Here is a 15,263-nt window from a genome sequence, read left to right as displayed (position 1 = left end):
AAGAAATAGTAATAATAACTCAATCACTTATTCAACAAATACCCAGCATTAAGGATGAGGATGTCAAGCTTTTGTCTCTTCAGCATTAAGAAGAACTTAAAAACACTAACGGAATAACCTGAGTGCACAACTCTCGATTTTTACAATTTTCACATAACTGAACGCCACCTGTCTCCTTCATAATTCTGCACCGTTGACACTTTTCAAAGCATTCCAGTATTTCTACGGAAACAGCTGTGAGAGGTTCCATTTGGGTTGTTTTCACTCATGTTTGTCTTTAATTCAAGTTTACCCCAGTAAGTAGAACTGGCACTGAAAGAACCGTCCATGGACCCTCCTGACTTCTGGAAAGCACGCAGCGGATGGTGGTGACTGGGGGGACCGACCCTCAGTTCCTCCCCAGGAATGAGCATCTCACCCCACGACGTGAGCCTTTAACAGTGTCTCGTTTTCATAAAACCCTGCGCTAGAACTGAGTCCAATGCCCTGGGCCCTGCTGTGCAGGAGGCTCAAGCGTTCATCTGTCTCGGGCTTTGGTCAATGCATTTACAGAGGGGATAAAGGACCCCCACTGATCCAGACAGTCAGAGCGTTGGAAGTGGGCGGAGACAGGGTCCAAGGTGCCGGATTCTTTTCCTGCCCGAACAATTCTCCTCGAACCACTAGGGGGCAACAGGACGGCCAGGCGCAGACCCGGGGTTCTTTCTGGGGAGCTGCTCAGGAAGGCGGTCCTGGGAGGGAGGCCGTAAATTCACCTCGGCCTCCGCGCCAGTGAACTTGCCTTCCCTGGAGCTGGGCCCAACTTTCCCTAACATAAATTTACATGTTGTCTTTCGTTTTATGACTAAAACGTATGCTGGCGGCCTGACCCAAACGATCACGCTTGGTGTTGGATCTCCGAGACCCAGTTACGTCTTTTACTATCTAACTGAAAGAGTGGCATGTGTTTTAGTCTTATGAAACAATAATTCTGTGTGTGTGTGTGTGTGTGTGTGTGTGTGTGTGTGGGTGTGTGTTGGTGGGACACAGGACAAAATCGAAGGATCATACTGAAAGGTGTGAGAGCAATTGCTTTCTGGGGATGCGGAGGTTTATCTTTTGGTCTGGCACACATACTTTCTAAGTTCTTCACGTTGATTTTTTTTTTTTTAAATAAGCACGAGGGGCTTTTCTAATCAGGAAAAAAAATAGTACATTCAGTGAGCGCAAACGTTTCAGGGAGCAGGCTCAGATTCTTCCCTGCTTATAATAGCGTCCTGATTTATGACGGGCTAGCGTGAACTCGGCCTCTCTCCGTCCATCTGCTCTGCCTCAGCAAACCCCTCCAATCCGCCGTGTTTGCAGAGCGGGCTGCGGCGGACCCAGCAGGCGGCCGACCTGCACACCGGCCCTCCTGCTGCAGGACCGGCAGTCACAGGCCCGGGCTCCCTCGCAGGAGGGGGGTGCCTGGGAGCCACGCCACCAGTGTGTTTCTCCAGCGAGGCTCCCTCACTGGCATGTACTAGGGGGTGTGGGGGGCCAACCTCGGCTTTGCAGCTTCAAAAAAGGGAGACCCCGTTCGCAACCACTCCAGCAAGCTCACACACAGTCCTGACCATAAACGTGGACTTCCCACCCCTCATCGTCCCTTTTTGGTGACCAAACCATGAGCGGTTCAGGCTTGGATGGAGGGCCCGTGTTTAGTGGGTGTCTGTGTACGCGTGTGTTCTGACGGAGGAAAGACAAATAAAAGCAAAAGAAAGAAAAGGAGAAACAACAGCAGGGAGAGGAGAGAAGGTGGAGCAGATACTGGTACTAATCTTCTAACGTTTACTGGGCTTTTTTTCCCAGCTCGGCTGAATGACATGTCCCTACCTGGGGCTCCCAAGTGGGTAGGAAAGAGTAGCTCGGGGGTGGGGGGAGGGCCGGTCAGACCAAGAGCCAAGCACCCAGTGGCTGGGACTGACAGAAGGAAGACACGCTTCAGTTATGGCAAGGACCCAGAACACAGCACTTCTAACCTTAATTTAACCACTGTTTCGAGTTTTCTGCCATGGTTCCTGCAACAACAACAACAAAAAAGGAAGAACAAGATACAGCTGCCCTCTGGCGGAGCTCCCTGTCTCCCTAACAAAGAAACGGGAGAAATAAAAAAACAGCACGTGTACAAGTGATTACACGGATCTCCCCACACACTCCCCCGACGCCTGCTGAGGAGTTAGCAGACACACTTTCCAAGTTTCATTTTCTCCCTCACCCACCCTAGAGATTCCTAAAACAGGAGTGCCACCCGCCAACCCTTGGGCTGATGACTGGCTGTTGCCATCTTACAATTCCTAGTCATTTCTGAACAGGGGGTCCCACCTTTTCCCTTGCGTGGGGCCCCAAGAGTGACGCAGCTGTCCTGGACAGATGTAGGAACTCCCAGGACATCGCCACCTTTGTAACGTGCACAGGAAGGCCTGGCCCGGTTCTAAGACCCAAAGCCACAGAACTCTTTCTTCCCTTCCCCCCTCCCCCCCAGTAAATCTCTCTTCTCCTTTGCACCCTGTAACCCCCCACTCCAACCTCTAGACGCCGGATGTTTTAAATGCATTTGCAGAAACTGGACAGAAGTTGACAGAGGGACTTGCACGAAGGTTAAGTGGACAATTCTCCGCCGGCCACATCCTCAATCATTAAATGCTCTCCACAAAATAAATTTATTCCTTTCAGCTTTCGCCACTTCACCCAAGCCCGCCTCTGAGCCGGGGCTTATCGCGGGGAACAAACTTTCAATTAGGAGAGCTGTTTATTTCTGTAGAGATGGACCCCAGGCCTTTCATAAGCAAGCCTATTGAGCCCAAACTACGCTTTTCATGGATGACAGCTTCAGAATAAGAGAGGTCTGTCCACACTGGGGGCAGAAACCAGATGTTTCCCTTGAGTGGAAACAAGCAAATGACAATTCAGTCAAAATGCAGACCAGCCTGCAAAAAGAAAAAAAAATTTTTTTTAAATAAATCCTGGGCACTCGTCTGTGTGGGCCTGTGTTTTGACCCCGAACCCCGCCGGCTTCACTCTGTTTCTCCCTGTGCGTGCAGGACACAGCTCGCTCCTGAAGACAGAGCTACAGCGGCAACCCGCATGCGCAGACCCTGGTTAATGGTTTACTTCGTCAGCTCATGCTCTGATCTGTGATGAGTTGTAAACTCGGCAGCATGTAGACACTTCCTGGCGGGTGACGTGCAAACGTCTCTGCAGGCCCAGCAGCCGTGTGCGCAGGGTCTAAAGTTGAACATAGCATATTCCCTGTGTCTGCACGCCCCAAAGCCTAAGGAAACACTGTTATCGGGGAAACAGGCAGAAGGGCTGAAAAACATTGCTGGAAACTCCATGGCCGCGTCCTGGGGCTTTTGTTTAAAACAGTGGGAACTTACAAAAGAAAAGCTGGGGTTTCGATGTGACAAGTTTATACCCAACAGAGGCTTTTAAAATAAATACATAAATGGTCCTCCTTGCTTCTCCTGCTCAGTGATGATGAAATAGACCAACATCCCCAGCAGGGGGGAAATACCTTCCGGGAAAGATAACGTTGCAATTTGCACGTGAGGTTTTTTTTCAGGATCTTTTTTTTTTTTTTGAACAAACAATAGATCAGTTCACCAATATTTGTAATAAAGCGAAATTGAGCACTTTGGAAGGGGGAAAAAAAACCTTAGGGTCTGAAAGAACAACCTTAAAGGTGCCAGAGAATGTGTAAGAAAGTGTTCGGCCAGATCTGTCTTCAATAAGACCCGTAAAAGCAGAGGCTCTGAATCTTAATGAGGGAAGCTCAGGAAGGGGAGTTCTTTGCTTACTGAACAGTGTTTGCGATCCTTAGTAAAGGACTTGTGCTAAAATAATATAAAAAAGACCATCCCTGTCATTCTCTTCTCTAAAGAATGCACAAAGCCTGTCTTCGCGTTCTCCCATGTCAGAACAGAGTTTATACTTGGAAAACATAAATGTGTTTATGCACATAGAGAATATAAACTCATGTTTAGAAATATAGAGTTTTGATGTTAATTCATTAACCAGTGGCTAAACGACTCCTCATTAATGAACACATCTCCCTTACGCTACCTTACCTTCTGATGGACTCTGAGAAAACACAACACCCCAAAAGGAACCCACCTGTGTCCTTTGCCCTCAAAATGCAGTCACATTACTTGCCATCCTGCACACAAGGGTCCCAAGTGGATTCTGAATTGAATTGGAAAAGATACCACTCTCAAATGGAGGCGAGAGATCCCTGAGATCCGTCTGTGGCTGGGGAACTATCTGGACAGAACTGGGAGGAGGAAAGGCTATCTCTGGTTTCGATGCCACGTGTATACTAAAAAGCTCAAGACCTTCCTTTCTGCAGAGACCTTTGGCTTCTGCCTTATGGCTCATGGCGTGCCCAGGTGTCCCCAGCAGGAAAGACACATCGGGGATTGTGTTAATTATGCTTCTGTTTGCAGTTTCTCGCCAGGCTAATGAGCCGCCTGCTTCATTTAGCCCTCGACTGCAAGTCGGTCTGGGGAAACATTCCTGGTATGAAGACCCTGGAATGCGTCCTGTGAAAATGCAAATCCAGCCGCCCTGGCCACCTGTGATACTCGAGGCAGACCCCACTCGGGAGTCGGAGTCGGAGTCGGAGTTAGACGTTTGGTTTGGGGAAGACGAGGATAAAGAGAAACCATTCATTTCCTCATGCTGCCTTCCTAACCCAACCCAAACCTTTCCAGTAACTAGGCTAAGTTTGGCTGCGTCAGCTCCGACTGCAAGACCCTCTCTCTTCGCTCGCTGCCTTTGGGGTGTCCAGTACCACTGCACGCTGTTAGTTTGGGGAGACAGCTCTATAGCTAGAGCCGCAAACCCCATAAAGGTCTAGGGGTTTCTCTTAAGCCTCTGACAATGCTGAAATGAGGATTTCCAGCAGGAGAAAAGGGGAGGCTTACACTGATCGGAGAGCATTATCCTGAAACAGCTTTCAAGTTTCTCCCCGTTAGAATGAGAAAGTTGAATTGATAGGTGTCTCTGAACTCAGAAATGTGTTTTAAAATCACTTCAATCGTAAAAGTCCTGCCCTGGCAGCTAGCTCACTTGGTTGGAGAATCATCCCAAGGCTGTGGGTTCAACCCCCGGTCAGGGCACATATAAGAATCAACCAATGCATGGATGGGTGGAGCAACAGATCCTCTCCCCACCCATCACCACCTTCCTCTTTCTCTCTAAAAATCAATCAATAAGAGAAGTGTTTGTTGTTTTTTTTTTCTTAACCTTGAAAGTCCTGCCCTGGCTGATGTGGCTCAGTAGATTGAGTGCCAGCCTACAAACCAAAGGGTCGCCGGTTCGATTCCCAGTCAGGCCACATGCCTGGGTTGTGGGCCAGGTCCCCACTAGCGGGCGCAAGAGAGGCAACCACACACTGATGTTTCCCTCTCTTTCTCCTTCCCTTCCCCTCTCTCTAAAAAGAAATAAAATCTTTTAAAAAAAATTAAAGTCTTAAAAGTCCCTCTGCAGCATATGTATTAAGGCTGAACACTACAGCAACGGGCTGAGCTCAGCTCCTGGCACACAGTAGGTGCCTGGACTTACAGGCGAAGGTTGCACATTCAGACCAGCCAGGGTCCCAGGCACTAACGAGCTACCTCACAGCCGAAGCTCTTTCCTTCTCTGAGCCCCAGTTCCTTGGAAAAGCTCCCCCTACAGGGCTGTTTGAGAATGACAGCCTAAGCCGCCTCCAGCCCCTGGCTGGTTCATGATCCGTAAACTTTCTCCATTTTTCCTTGCCTCCTGCTTGCCAATGTGGACAGCATTTCTTCAAACAGCTCCAGGGTCACACAGTCCCCACAGCATGCCTTGTATACAGATGCCTGGACCCCAGGGTCTCAGGTCCTCCCTGGCCGACATGGTCTTCTGTGTCCCCAGGACAGAGAGGCTCCCACAAGACCGACTCATTGGGAACAACAAGGTGGAGCCAGAACCTGGGGTTCCAACCCCCGCCCCAAACTTGGCCATCACGACCTGGGGCCTTTGGGGAACTCTTCATCAGGGCAACTTCGTGGGCGCGTGACCCCAGTGCTGACCAGAAGGGTCCCTCGCTTGGTTTCATGCCCTGCAATTATCATCTTGAAAATCGTAACAGTTTTGTAGCAAGGGCCCCCCCCACACCTGTTCATTTTGCAATGGACTCCACAAATCTCACAGGCAGTCAGTCCTGCTCTCTCCCATCCCGTGAGACTCGGGATGAAGGTCAGCTCTTCTGGGAGACATCATCAGCATCTCCCTGCTGGGCTCCCATAACCTCCAATACCCCCTGGCTAACACCTCTATTTATCTGCCCACCGACATGTAATGAACCCCCGGTGTGACGCATACACCAGCAGTGCCTCTCTCGAGCACACAGCACAGCCAGGCACAGCCCTGTGTTCTCCCCACGAAAGACTTCCATTTAAGCAGCTCCCTTAGGCAGGTGCTACGATAATGCCCAATGACTGACCAGTTGGGGGATCTACCCGCACAGGTGGGAGGGGCAGGCGCAGGAGGCTCACATCCAGGCATAGCACCGCCCAGAACCGGGAACCCGGGGGTCAGGAAAGGGGACCTTCCTCGTAAGGACCTCCCCACACTCACGCCCATACGGGACAACTGTTAGGTAGGTTTTTTAAATGATCCGCTTACATGCCCGGATGCCTCACTGGACCCTGAATTCCCTAAGCCCCGCCCCTTGTGTTTCCCTCTTTCCAACAGAAAACTATCACCCTGGCCGGTGTGGCTCAGCTGAGTGGAGCATTTCGTCCTGTGAACCAAAAGGTCACAGGTTTGATTCCCAGTCAGGGCACATGCCTAAGTTGTGGGTTTGGCCCCAGGTTGGGGCACACGAAAGAGGCAGTTGATTGGTGTTCAATAAGCATGTCCTTGGGCAGGGGGGGAAGAAAAACAGAAAAACAAAATGATCGTAGATTTGGGACAAAATGGAGTCTCAAACATTCTTAAAAGAATGACTAAAAAGTCATTCCCGTGCATATGACTAATTATGTTAATGAAATACTTCAAATCCTTATTAGACCATGACAATTAAATTAAAAATTAATCCCACTGGCCTGTTGTTTTAGATACACATTGAAGGAAGTAAAATGATCTAAAAATGTTGGGAGAAACCTAAGATCTCTTCACATGTATTTTCAGCATTTGTGTGTTTTTTTCTGTGGATTTTCATACACTCTGGGCATTGCTGCTATCTTGTTATTGTTTTACAGAAATTAAAAAATACATATACAACCTGGAAAAAAAAGGTTGGAAGCAGCTATTAAAAGAAACAAAATAGCTGTCATCTGGTCAGTTGTTCAAAATTGAATTCTTTTTTTCTCGAAGTTTGAAACATTTTCAATTTGATTAACACCATGCCTCCAACACCGGCAACACCCCGACAAAAATCCGTGCCTCCAACACTCTTACAGCTGCATTAACTCCTGCTGAAAATGCATGCCACACGTCTAACTGGGAGACAGCAGGCAGATGCAAATTGAGGGGGGCAAACCAAGAGGTAACTGACCTCAGACCAGCCTGTCCTCCCCAAAAATGGCAGCGTGGTGGCAACACACACCCAGGAGCCAGGCCAGGCTGGAAGGCCCGGAAGAAAGGACAACCGAGTGCAACTGGCAAACCTGGGCTGGTCCCCAGACCTCGGGGGGTGGGGGGGTGGGGATGCTACTAAAGGCCATGCGAGGGACAAACGGCAAATTCCGAGTCAGGACTCTAGAAGAGATTAATAGCGATGCCCCAACGTTAAACTTCCTGCTTTGGCCAACTGCACTGTGTTAGGTAAGAGAAGCGTCCTCTTAGGGATCAAACACAGAAGCATTCAGGGGCAAAACAGCACGCTGTCTGCACCTTCACTATCCCTCTGCTCACCCGGGGGGACCGGTGCAGCCGGAGTGTGAAAATGCCAGCAACTGCGGAAGCTGGCTGACAGGCATGAGCTCTCCGCGTGAGTTCTGCAACTCTCCGGTTAGAAATGATTACCAAAAAAAAAACAAAAATTCATTTTCACTCTGAGTACAAGTACTGTATTATTCATCAGGAAATGACCCAGAGTGGGAGATACATCTCATGGCCTGGAAGCTAGTGGTCAAGGACGTGATATTCTGGGTTCTAAACACTTCTAACTGCAAAAAGAGGGTTGAAAAGTCCACTTTAAGATATCATGTGACCCCCCCCAAGGAAACAGCCCCGCACAGAGCCACACAGACCCAGACTTATTTCATGTTGCTTTTGAACTTCACTAAATGAAACGTTCGGGGAAACGCCTCGCTCAGGCAAATATGATTAAGTCGTTAAAACAGTGACATGCAGGTCAGAGAAGGCCTCCTTTCTCTTCCTCTCTCTGCCGGTCTTCCAGCTTCGGCTTCTTTCTCTGGCCCTTCCCCCAAAGTGTATCAAATAACTAAACTCACCCCCCCACCCCATCACTTTCCAAGCTGACAGTTTCTTCAGTGCCCCCTTTGGGGGGCTTTCCAAACACACGGCAGGGCCCGGGGCTGGGGGCTGGGTCCCTATTCAGTGCCCTGCCCTGTCTGCCCCCGCTGTCCCATGGGCACGACAATGGAAACCGAGGGCCGCCCAAGGAGACCAAGAAAGGGAGACCCGTTTTTACGGCCAGAGCCATCTGCCAGTTCTCCTTTGGACCTCTTCAGGGACAGAGTGGAGTTCCAGCGGCCGCTGAGGAGGGGCCTGTGGGGAGGGCACAGGCATCGCTCCCCAGAAAAGCAGTCACCATGCGAAAAGCACCACAGGAAGGGAGGCGCCCGGAGACACCAATGGAGGGCACCCTGAGCCCCTCCTCCGGGCTCTACACCCACCCCTCCGGTGGGCCTTTTGTCCGCTGCCAAGCGTTCTAAATGTTACAGTCAGAACACGTCACTAAGAAAGGGTTTACCAGACACGGCCACAGAGAACACCCCCCGGAGAGGGCCTCTGATTACCCGCGTGCCAAGGCCAAGCCACCTGCCTTTGCAAAGATCACACTGAGTTTTTATTCTTAGGTGCGCAAAATGCTCTAAAATACGGTGGTTTGGCAATAACAGAGCACCTATTTCTATATCAATTCTCAATTCCCCTTCTCCCAGAGACTGGCAGATTTTTAAGACCACCAACTACAAAAGTCTATTCAATGCACTAAAACAAACATTTTCACGCCCTTAAGGAAATTTTGTTCAAAGAAAGAAAAAAATTTTTTGGAGCCCCAAACACAATTCTCTGACATTTTCCCCAAAAGGAAAGTTCTACTCAGAACCCTGAAACCGTGGATGGCCAGCTTCTCCAGAAGGCTCCCCACTCAGCAAAAGCAGTTCCTGCCCTGGATCAGGGACCAGCGCCCCCCCCAGTCCCCCCCCCACCCTGAACCCCACCTCTCTGTCCTTCAGAACCCCCCATTTCCTGCAGGCAAGGCCCTGCTCCAATTTCCTCCGCCTCCCCCGGACCATCACTAAGCCCTGAATGGCATCAGTGATCTCAGGGAACCGAAGGTCCCGTTCTCTCCTTCCGGAACACGGCCTCACAGGAGATCTCCTGCAGAACTGGAAGCTGGAAGCCCAAGTCAACTTCGGCTGGGTTGTTTGGCGGGGTTTTGGGTGGGTTTCCAAGGTCCGCCATTTAACACAATGGCGGCTCTCGAGGAGTTCAGCGGGGAAAGGCTATCAGGTCCCTTCCCTTTGGGTCAGGCCCTCTCCGCTCCCCAGTTCTGAGGATGTACGAGATGCCACCATGGAAATCGTCACAGATGCAGTATTGATGTAAGTCCGGTGCCTCTTTAAGGACAAATGTGTCTAATATTGCATGCCAACTGTAATTGGATGTTAAAGTAGATAAATAGATTCAGAGAAACTGCTGTTGTAACGTTGTCACATTAAGGGAGCCGTAACAAAGGGGAGGGCAGCTTTGTAACGTTGAAAGAGCATCTGTTGAAGCTGCGCTCCCTGGAAAGGGATGTAGGGCGGAGTTCGCAGCCTCCCACGTGAAGGGGGCCCGGGCGGACTCCCTCCCTCCCGGCCTGACCAGGTCAGGTAAGGAATTAGCGAGCAGAGCATCCCTAAAGCAGAGAATTCAGTTCCAGGTTGATGAGGCGCAGCCGACAGGCCCATTTCTCAGAGGACCCGGCAGCCTGGGGGTGCAGCCTGCGGCTCCCCAACATGTTAGCTCCCCAAGCCCCGGGGAACACGTTAGCCTCCCCAGTACCGGCAACTGAGTGACGGTCCCACCACGCAGCGCCCGCACCCACGCTGGCCCGAGGCCTTGAACTCTGCTCCCTGACTGTCAGCGACCCGTGATGGAGCTGCAACCCCGCAGCCCGGGCCGGGCGGCCGGAGGCTGACCTCTCACTGTGAGCCGGCTGTAGATCTGGGAGTTGACTTCCTTGTCCCGCAGGTAACAGCGGATCTCCTCCACAGCCTCTCGGATGATGGTGACGGCCAGCACGAAGCCCTGCGGAGAGAGGGGCCGGGGTGAGCCCTGCTGAAGCCCCCCTTCCCCTCCTGCGGCCGGGGACAGGGAAGGCCAGAGGGCGGCAGGGCGGGACCGGCTCGTTGTCCCAAGTGCACACGCCCCAGCTAGCCTCCTCCTTCACCAGCCTCCGACACACACACACACACACACACACACCCTGGCGGAACTCTCACTGACACACCCACACCAGGACGCCCCATTGACCACCTCCGCGGGGCTTCTGAGAGTGGAAAACGCACACGCACCTGAGCTGCCCATCCACAGACGGTGGCTGAGGCGTGGTGACGGCTAACGTGTGCATCTCGTCGCCACGTCTCTCACCCTCCCAACGACCCCACGCGACCCGCCACACCGGGTCCCCAGCCCCGAGATCGCCGTGCGGCAGAGGAGGACACGGAGGCACAGGGAGGGTGAGTGACGAGGCTCCTAGGTGAGATCAGCAGGAACTTCGAACTCAGGAAATGAGGCTCCAGAGCCCTTGCTCTGAAGAGTCACACTGTTGCCCTGGCTGGTGTAGCTCAATGGATCGAGTGCGAGCTGTGAACCAAAGTGTCGCAGGTTCGATTCCCAGTCAGGGTACATGCCTGGGTTGCAGGCCATAACCCCCAGCAACTGCACATTGATGTTTAAAAAAAAAAAAAAAGAGTCACACTGTTCTGCCTCAGGAGAACCCCGGGGGCGGGGGTGGGGAGCGGGGGACACCAGCAGACAGCTAGAATGAGACGACGCACACTGTTTGCGAGGCAGGGCCGAGGGGGGAATGGACCTTTCAGAACATATGATGTCACGCGGCTCTCAGAAACAACAAAGATTCCAACCCTGGTAAGGGCTTCCTTACCTGCCGGTTACACTCCTCTGCCAGGAAGGGACAAGGGTGGAGGGGGGCAGGGGCTGAAAGAGACTTCGGTCTACCTGTAATGTCCTAAACTTGTACACGGAAACCATTATGAAGTTTTCGCCGCGTGATGACCGACTAGTAAAAAAATTTAAAACGGCTTCATCTTCCCGAGTCAGGTACCCCAGCTCATGAACTATTCCCAGCTGGATTTTCCTCCTCTATCCACCCATGGAGGCGAGAACATGCATTCATTCATTCCTTTTTCTTATAAAACGCCCTTGCCATTCCTCCTTTTAAAAATATAAAGAACACGCCCTCACTGGTGTGGCTCAGTGGACTGAGCGCAGGCCTGCAAACCAAAGGGTTGCTGGTTCAATTCCCGGTCAGGGTACATGCCTGGGTTGTGGGCTATGACCCCCAGCAACCACACATTGATGTTTCTCTCTCTCTTTCTCCCTCCCTTCCCTCTCTAAAAGTGAATAAATAAAATCTTTAAAAAAAAAAGGAAAAAAAATATAAAGAACACACCCTGACTGATGTGGCTCAGTAGATTGAGCACAGGCCTGCAAACCAAAGGGTCGCTGGTTCAATTCCTGGTTAGGGCACATGCCTGGGTTTCGCATCAGGTCCCCAGTAGGGGGCGCATGAGAGGCAACCACACATTGAAGTTGCTCTCCCTCTCTTTCTCCCTCCCCTCCCCTCTCTAAAAATAAATAAATAGAATCTTAAAAGAGAGAGAGAGAGAGAGAGTCTCCGCCTTTGTGAGGCCCAAACACTTCCCATCCTAGTGGGATCTCAAGCACCTTCCTTGTCCTCCTTGGGTCCCCTGGTTCTTGCTTATCACAGGAAAAATCCTCTTCCCGCCCCGCATGTCTGGCCTCTCGTCCCCAGGACCCTCCGATGACCGCTCTGGAAGAATCCAACCGGACGGACCTCATTTCCTACCCAACTTTCTCAGGCACGCGAATTCCTGCGTGCACCCATCTCTCCTCAGTCGTATCTGCATGAATCTGGTTGAGAGAGTGAAAAACTTATGCCCCGTGTGGCCCGAGTCCCCTCCCCACCACAGGTGCCAGTGGTAAGGTGAATGAGGTTGTAGGGGGGCGAACAGGTCTGTACCCCAAGGTCCTTTCGGTTGACGGGTTTATGCCACAGGCCGGGCAGCTGGATACCGTGAGGGGAGACAGCACACACCTGATCCCAGGTACCACACCTGAGATGCAAGCGTCAGGAAAGAGCGGGAGACACACAGCCAGCTGCCTTTGTGGGCATCTCGGGATCCCAACTTAACGAAGCATGTACATTTACTATATATATATGTGTGTGTATATACACACACACACACTTATTCATATATATATATAATTCACTACACTGTATGCTAGAGTGCGTATGAAACACAGGCACATGGAAGAGGAGACTAAAAGGAAACCAGAAGTATAAATGGGGTAATGTCGGCGGTGGGCAGCAGGGGGCGCTGCACAGGCGATTTTTGTTTCTGTTTTTGTTTTTGTTTTTTTCCCCTTGGGTTGTTCTTCAAATTTTTCTCCAATTATAAAAAGCCCCTTTGTCACTGGAAAAAACAAAGAAAAGAAAAGAAAACTGAACAGGAGCCACCTGGGAGGCAGCAGAGAGCAGCAGGCCTGGTTTTGGGGAGGATGGAATACAGAAGCAGGTGAGGTGGGGGCAGGCCCACTCTGCGGCGCCCCAAGCACAAAGCCGCCCACCGGAGGGACGGAGGGACAGAGGGACGGAGGAACTCCCCGCCGCGCTGAGCGGAGCGCCAGGCGGAGTGTGATGGATTCGCTCGGTGCTTTACAAAATGAGCCGTCAATGTTTAAAAAGCAAGAAAAAGGGATGCTGGGAATCAGAAAGAAAGCTTACTCAGAACTGTAGATACCTTGTTACTTTTTTCTAAAAGGAGCAAAGGGGAGCAGGAACAGACTGTTGACTCACTGTCCTTTTTCATAATCTCCAGAAAGATAAACAAACAAAAAATGACAAGTGTTTTGGGGGTAGAACTGGATGGAAGGGAGATTGTTTTACTAGGAACATGTTTTTTTTTGTTTCTTGAATCACATGAATGCATCACCTTTCAAATAACTACACTTTAAACAGGTGATCAAGAAATGGTATTTTAGCTCTGGCTGGTGTGGCTCAGCGGGTTGAGTGTCGTCCCACAAACCCTATGGTCTGCGGTTCGATTCCCAGTCAGGGCACGTGCCTGGGTCGCGTGGGCCAGGTCCCTGGTTGGGGGTATGTGAGAGGCAACTGATTGATGTTTCTCTCTCTCTCAAAAATAAATAAATATAAATAAATAAATAAAATCTTTAAAAATGATTATTTTATATTTGGTATGGACTAACTTTTTAAAAATAAGTAAGGTAGGGTGGTTTTGACTTTATGTAACAAACAGGTGGAGAACTAAAAACCTAAATAAAATTAGGGCACTTCATATAAAACCCTGAAGTTTCTAACTCTCGGGGGGCCAGGCAACTCCAGGTCCACGTTTGCACCCCAGGGAACAGAGTGGCGCCTTCCACCTCTGGCCGGGGCAGGAGCTCCCCACTTCTCCCGACGCTCGGCCCCAGCAGCCGGGCCTCTGAGCCAGCCACACTCGGGATGCAAGAACACAGACACGCAGACGGGGTGTCTGCCATCTGCGGAAAGGGTGCTCGACAGAGGCTTGCTCCAGCGCCCGCCCACAGACGGCTCTGAGGAGGGAGGAACTCTTCTCACGTTCCACGGCACCTCCACTGCTCATGTGGAGGAAATCACACCCCGATCCCTCCCCACGGCTGCAGCTGCCGGCCCCACTTGCCTGGTAACTCGGCACTCGCGTGCGTGCGCACCCGCTCACGGCTCCCGCGGCAGCTGGCTCCCTCTACTCCCAAAATGCCCGTGCACCAAATCCTTCCCGTCTCCCACCCCTCACCAAGTAATATGCTTGTTTCTGTTCCTTTAAGGGGGACTTGGCTCTTTTCTACTTTAACCATCTTCTGTCCTGGCTCGGTGGCTCAGCTGGCTAGAGCATTGCCCCAGTGTGATGAGGTTGCAGGTTCGATCCCCACCCTTGCGGGACACATACAAGCAGCAACCAATGAATGCATGAGCAAGTGGAACAAAACAAACTGATGTTTTTCTCTCTGTGTGTCTCTCTCAAACCAGTAAAAAAAAAATCTTCCGATTAAAAATTTAACCACATTTGTGAAAAAGAGAATCTAAGCATTTTCCGAGTGCAGCTTGGAGAGAAATACGCAGTAACTGTGCTTCACGATGTCTCTGGAGAAAAAGAGACGTCAGTGCCGCCCTCTCCACAGCCCAGCCGTGCTGGGCTTCCTTCTGTCCTGCAAATGCCCTGAGCCAGTGGCCACCCCGGGGCCTCTGCACGGCTGCTCCCTGTGCCCGGAACACTCCCAGCCTCCCACTCTCCTTCCCATCACCTCCTCATGAGGCCTCTCACAGCCCCCCTGGCGAGGCCGCCCCTCCCGTTCTCCCACCGCCACCTTCATCCTTTCCACAGACGCTCGGTGTGCCTGGGGTCCCCCGTCTGTGCTGTGACCCTTCCCTCTACCTGCACAGCCCGTCTCACAGTTGCAAACAATCCTATCAGTTGGTTTATTCCCCGCTGAAAAGCAACTCCGGGGCGGCAGGAATCTGCACGTTTCATTCACTGCTGCAGCCCCAGCACTCAGCACCGTGCCTGGCACATAGCAGGTGCTCAATAACCACTTGCCAAAGGGACGGAAGAAAAGAAGGCAAGGGAAGGAATGAAGGGGCGTTCCAGTTGGTTCTGTCACATTGCATACACTTTAAACCCTCACGCTAAACACTCTAGAGAGTAAACACAACGTGGGATCTCAGGAAACAATTCAAATAGCACAATCCAGCAAGACGGAGGCTCTGTCTTCCGCACCTGCCACTGTGTCCCTGG

The 15,263-nt window shown here is 51.3% G+C and overlaps 1 protein-coding gene across 1 annotated transcript in view; it reads right to left on the bottom strand.

The window, feature by feature from the left end:
• The window catches only part of ATP9A (ATPase phospholipid transporting 9A (putative)), a 106,500-nt gene that overhangs the window by 64,486 nt on the left and 26,751 nt on the right, over positions 1–15,263 (bottom strand). The window contains exon 4 of the mRNA XM_045832798.1: positions 10,362–10,470. Coding sequence (XP_045688754.1) covers positions 10,362–10,470 — 109 coding nt within the window. The remainder of the gene's footprint in view (positions 1–10,361; positions 10,471–15,263) is intronic.

Source organism: Phyllostomus hastatus, unplaced genomic scaffold (assembly GCF_019186645.2).
Source record: "Phyllostomus hastatus isolate PE091 unplaced genomic scaffold, TTU_PhHast_1.1 phas_contig_17, whole genome shotgun sequence".
In the NCBI taxonomy this organism is placed as follows: Eukaryota; Metazoa; Chordata; class Mammalia; order Chiroptera; family Phyllostomidae; genus Phyllostomus; species Phyllostomus hastatus.
The sequence above is the reverse complement of the archived record's forward strand: the minus strand, read 5'-3'. Positions and strand labels throughout refer to the sequence as shown.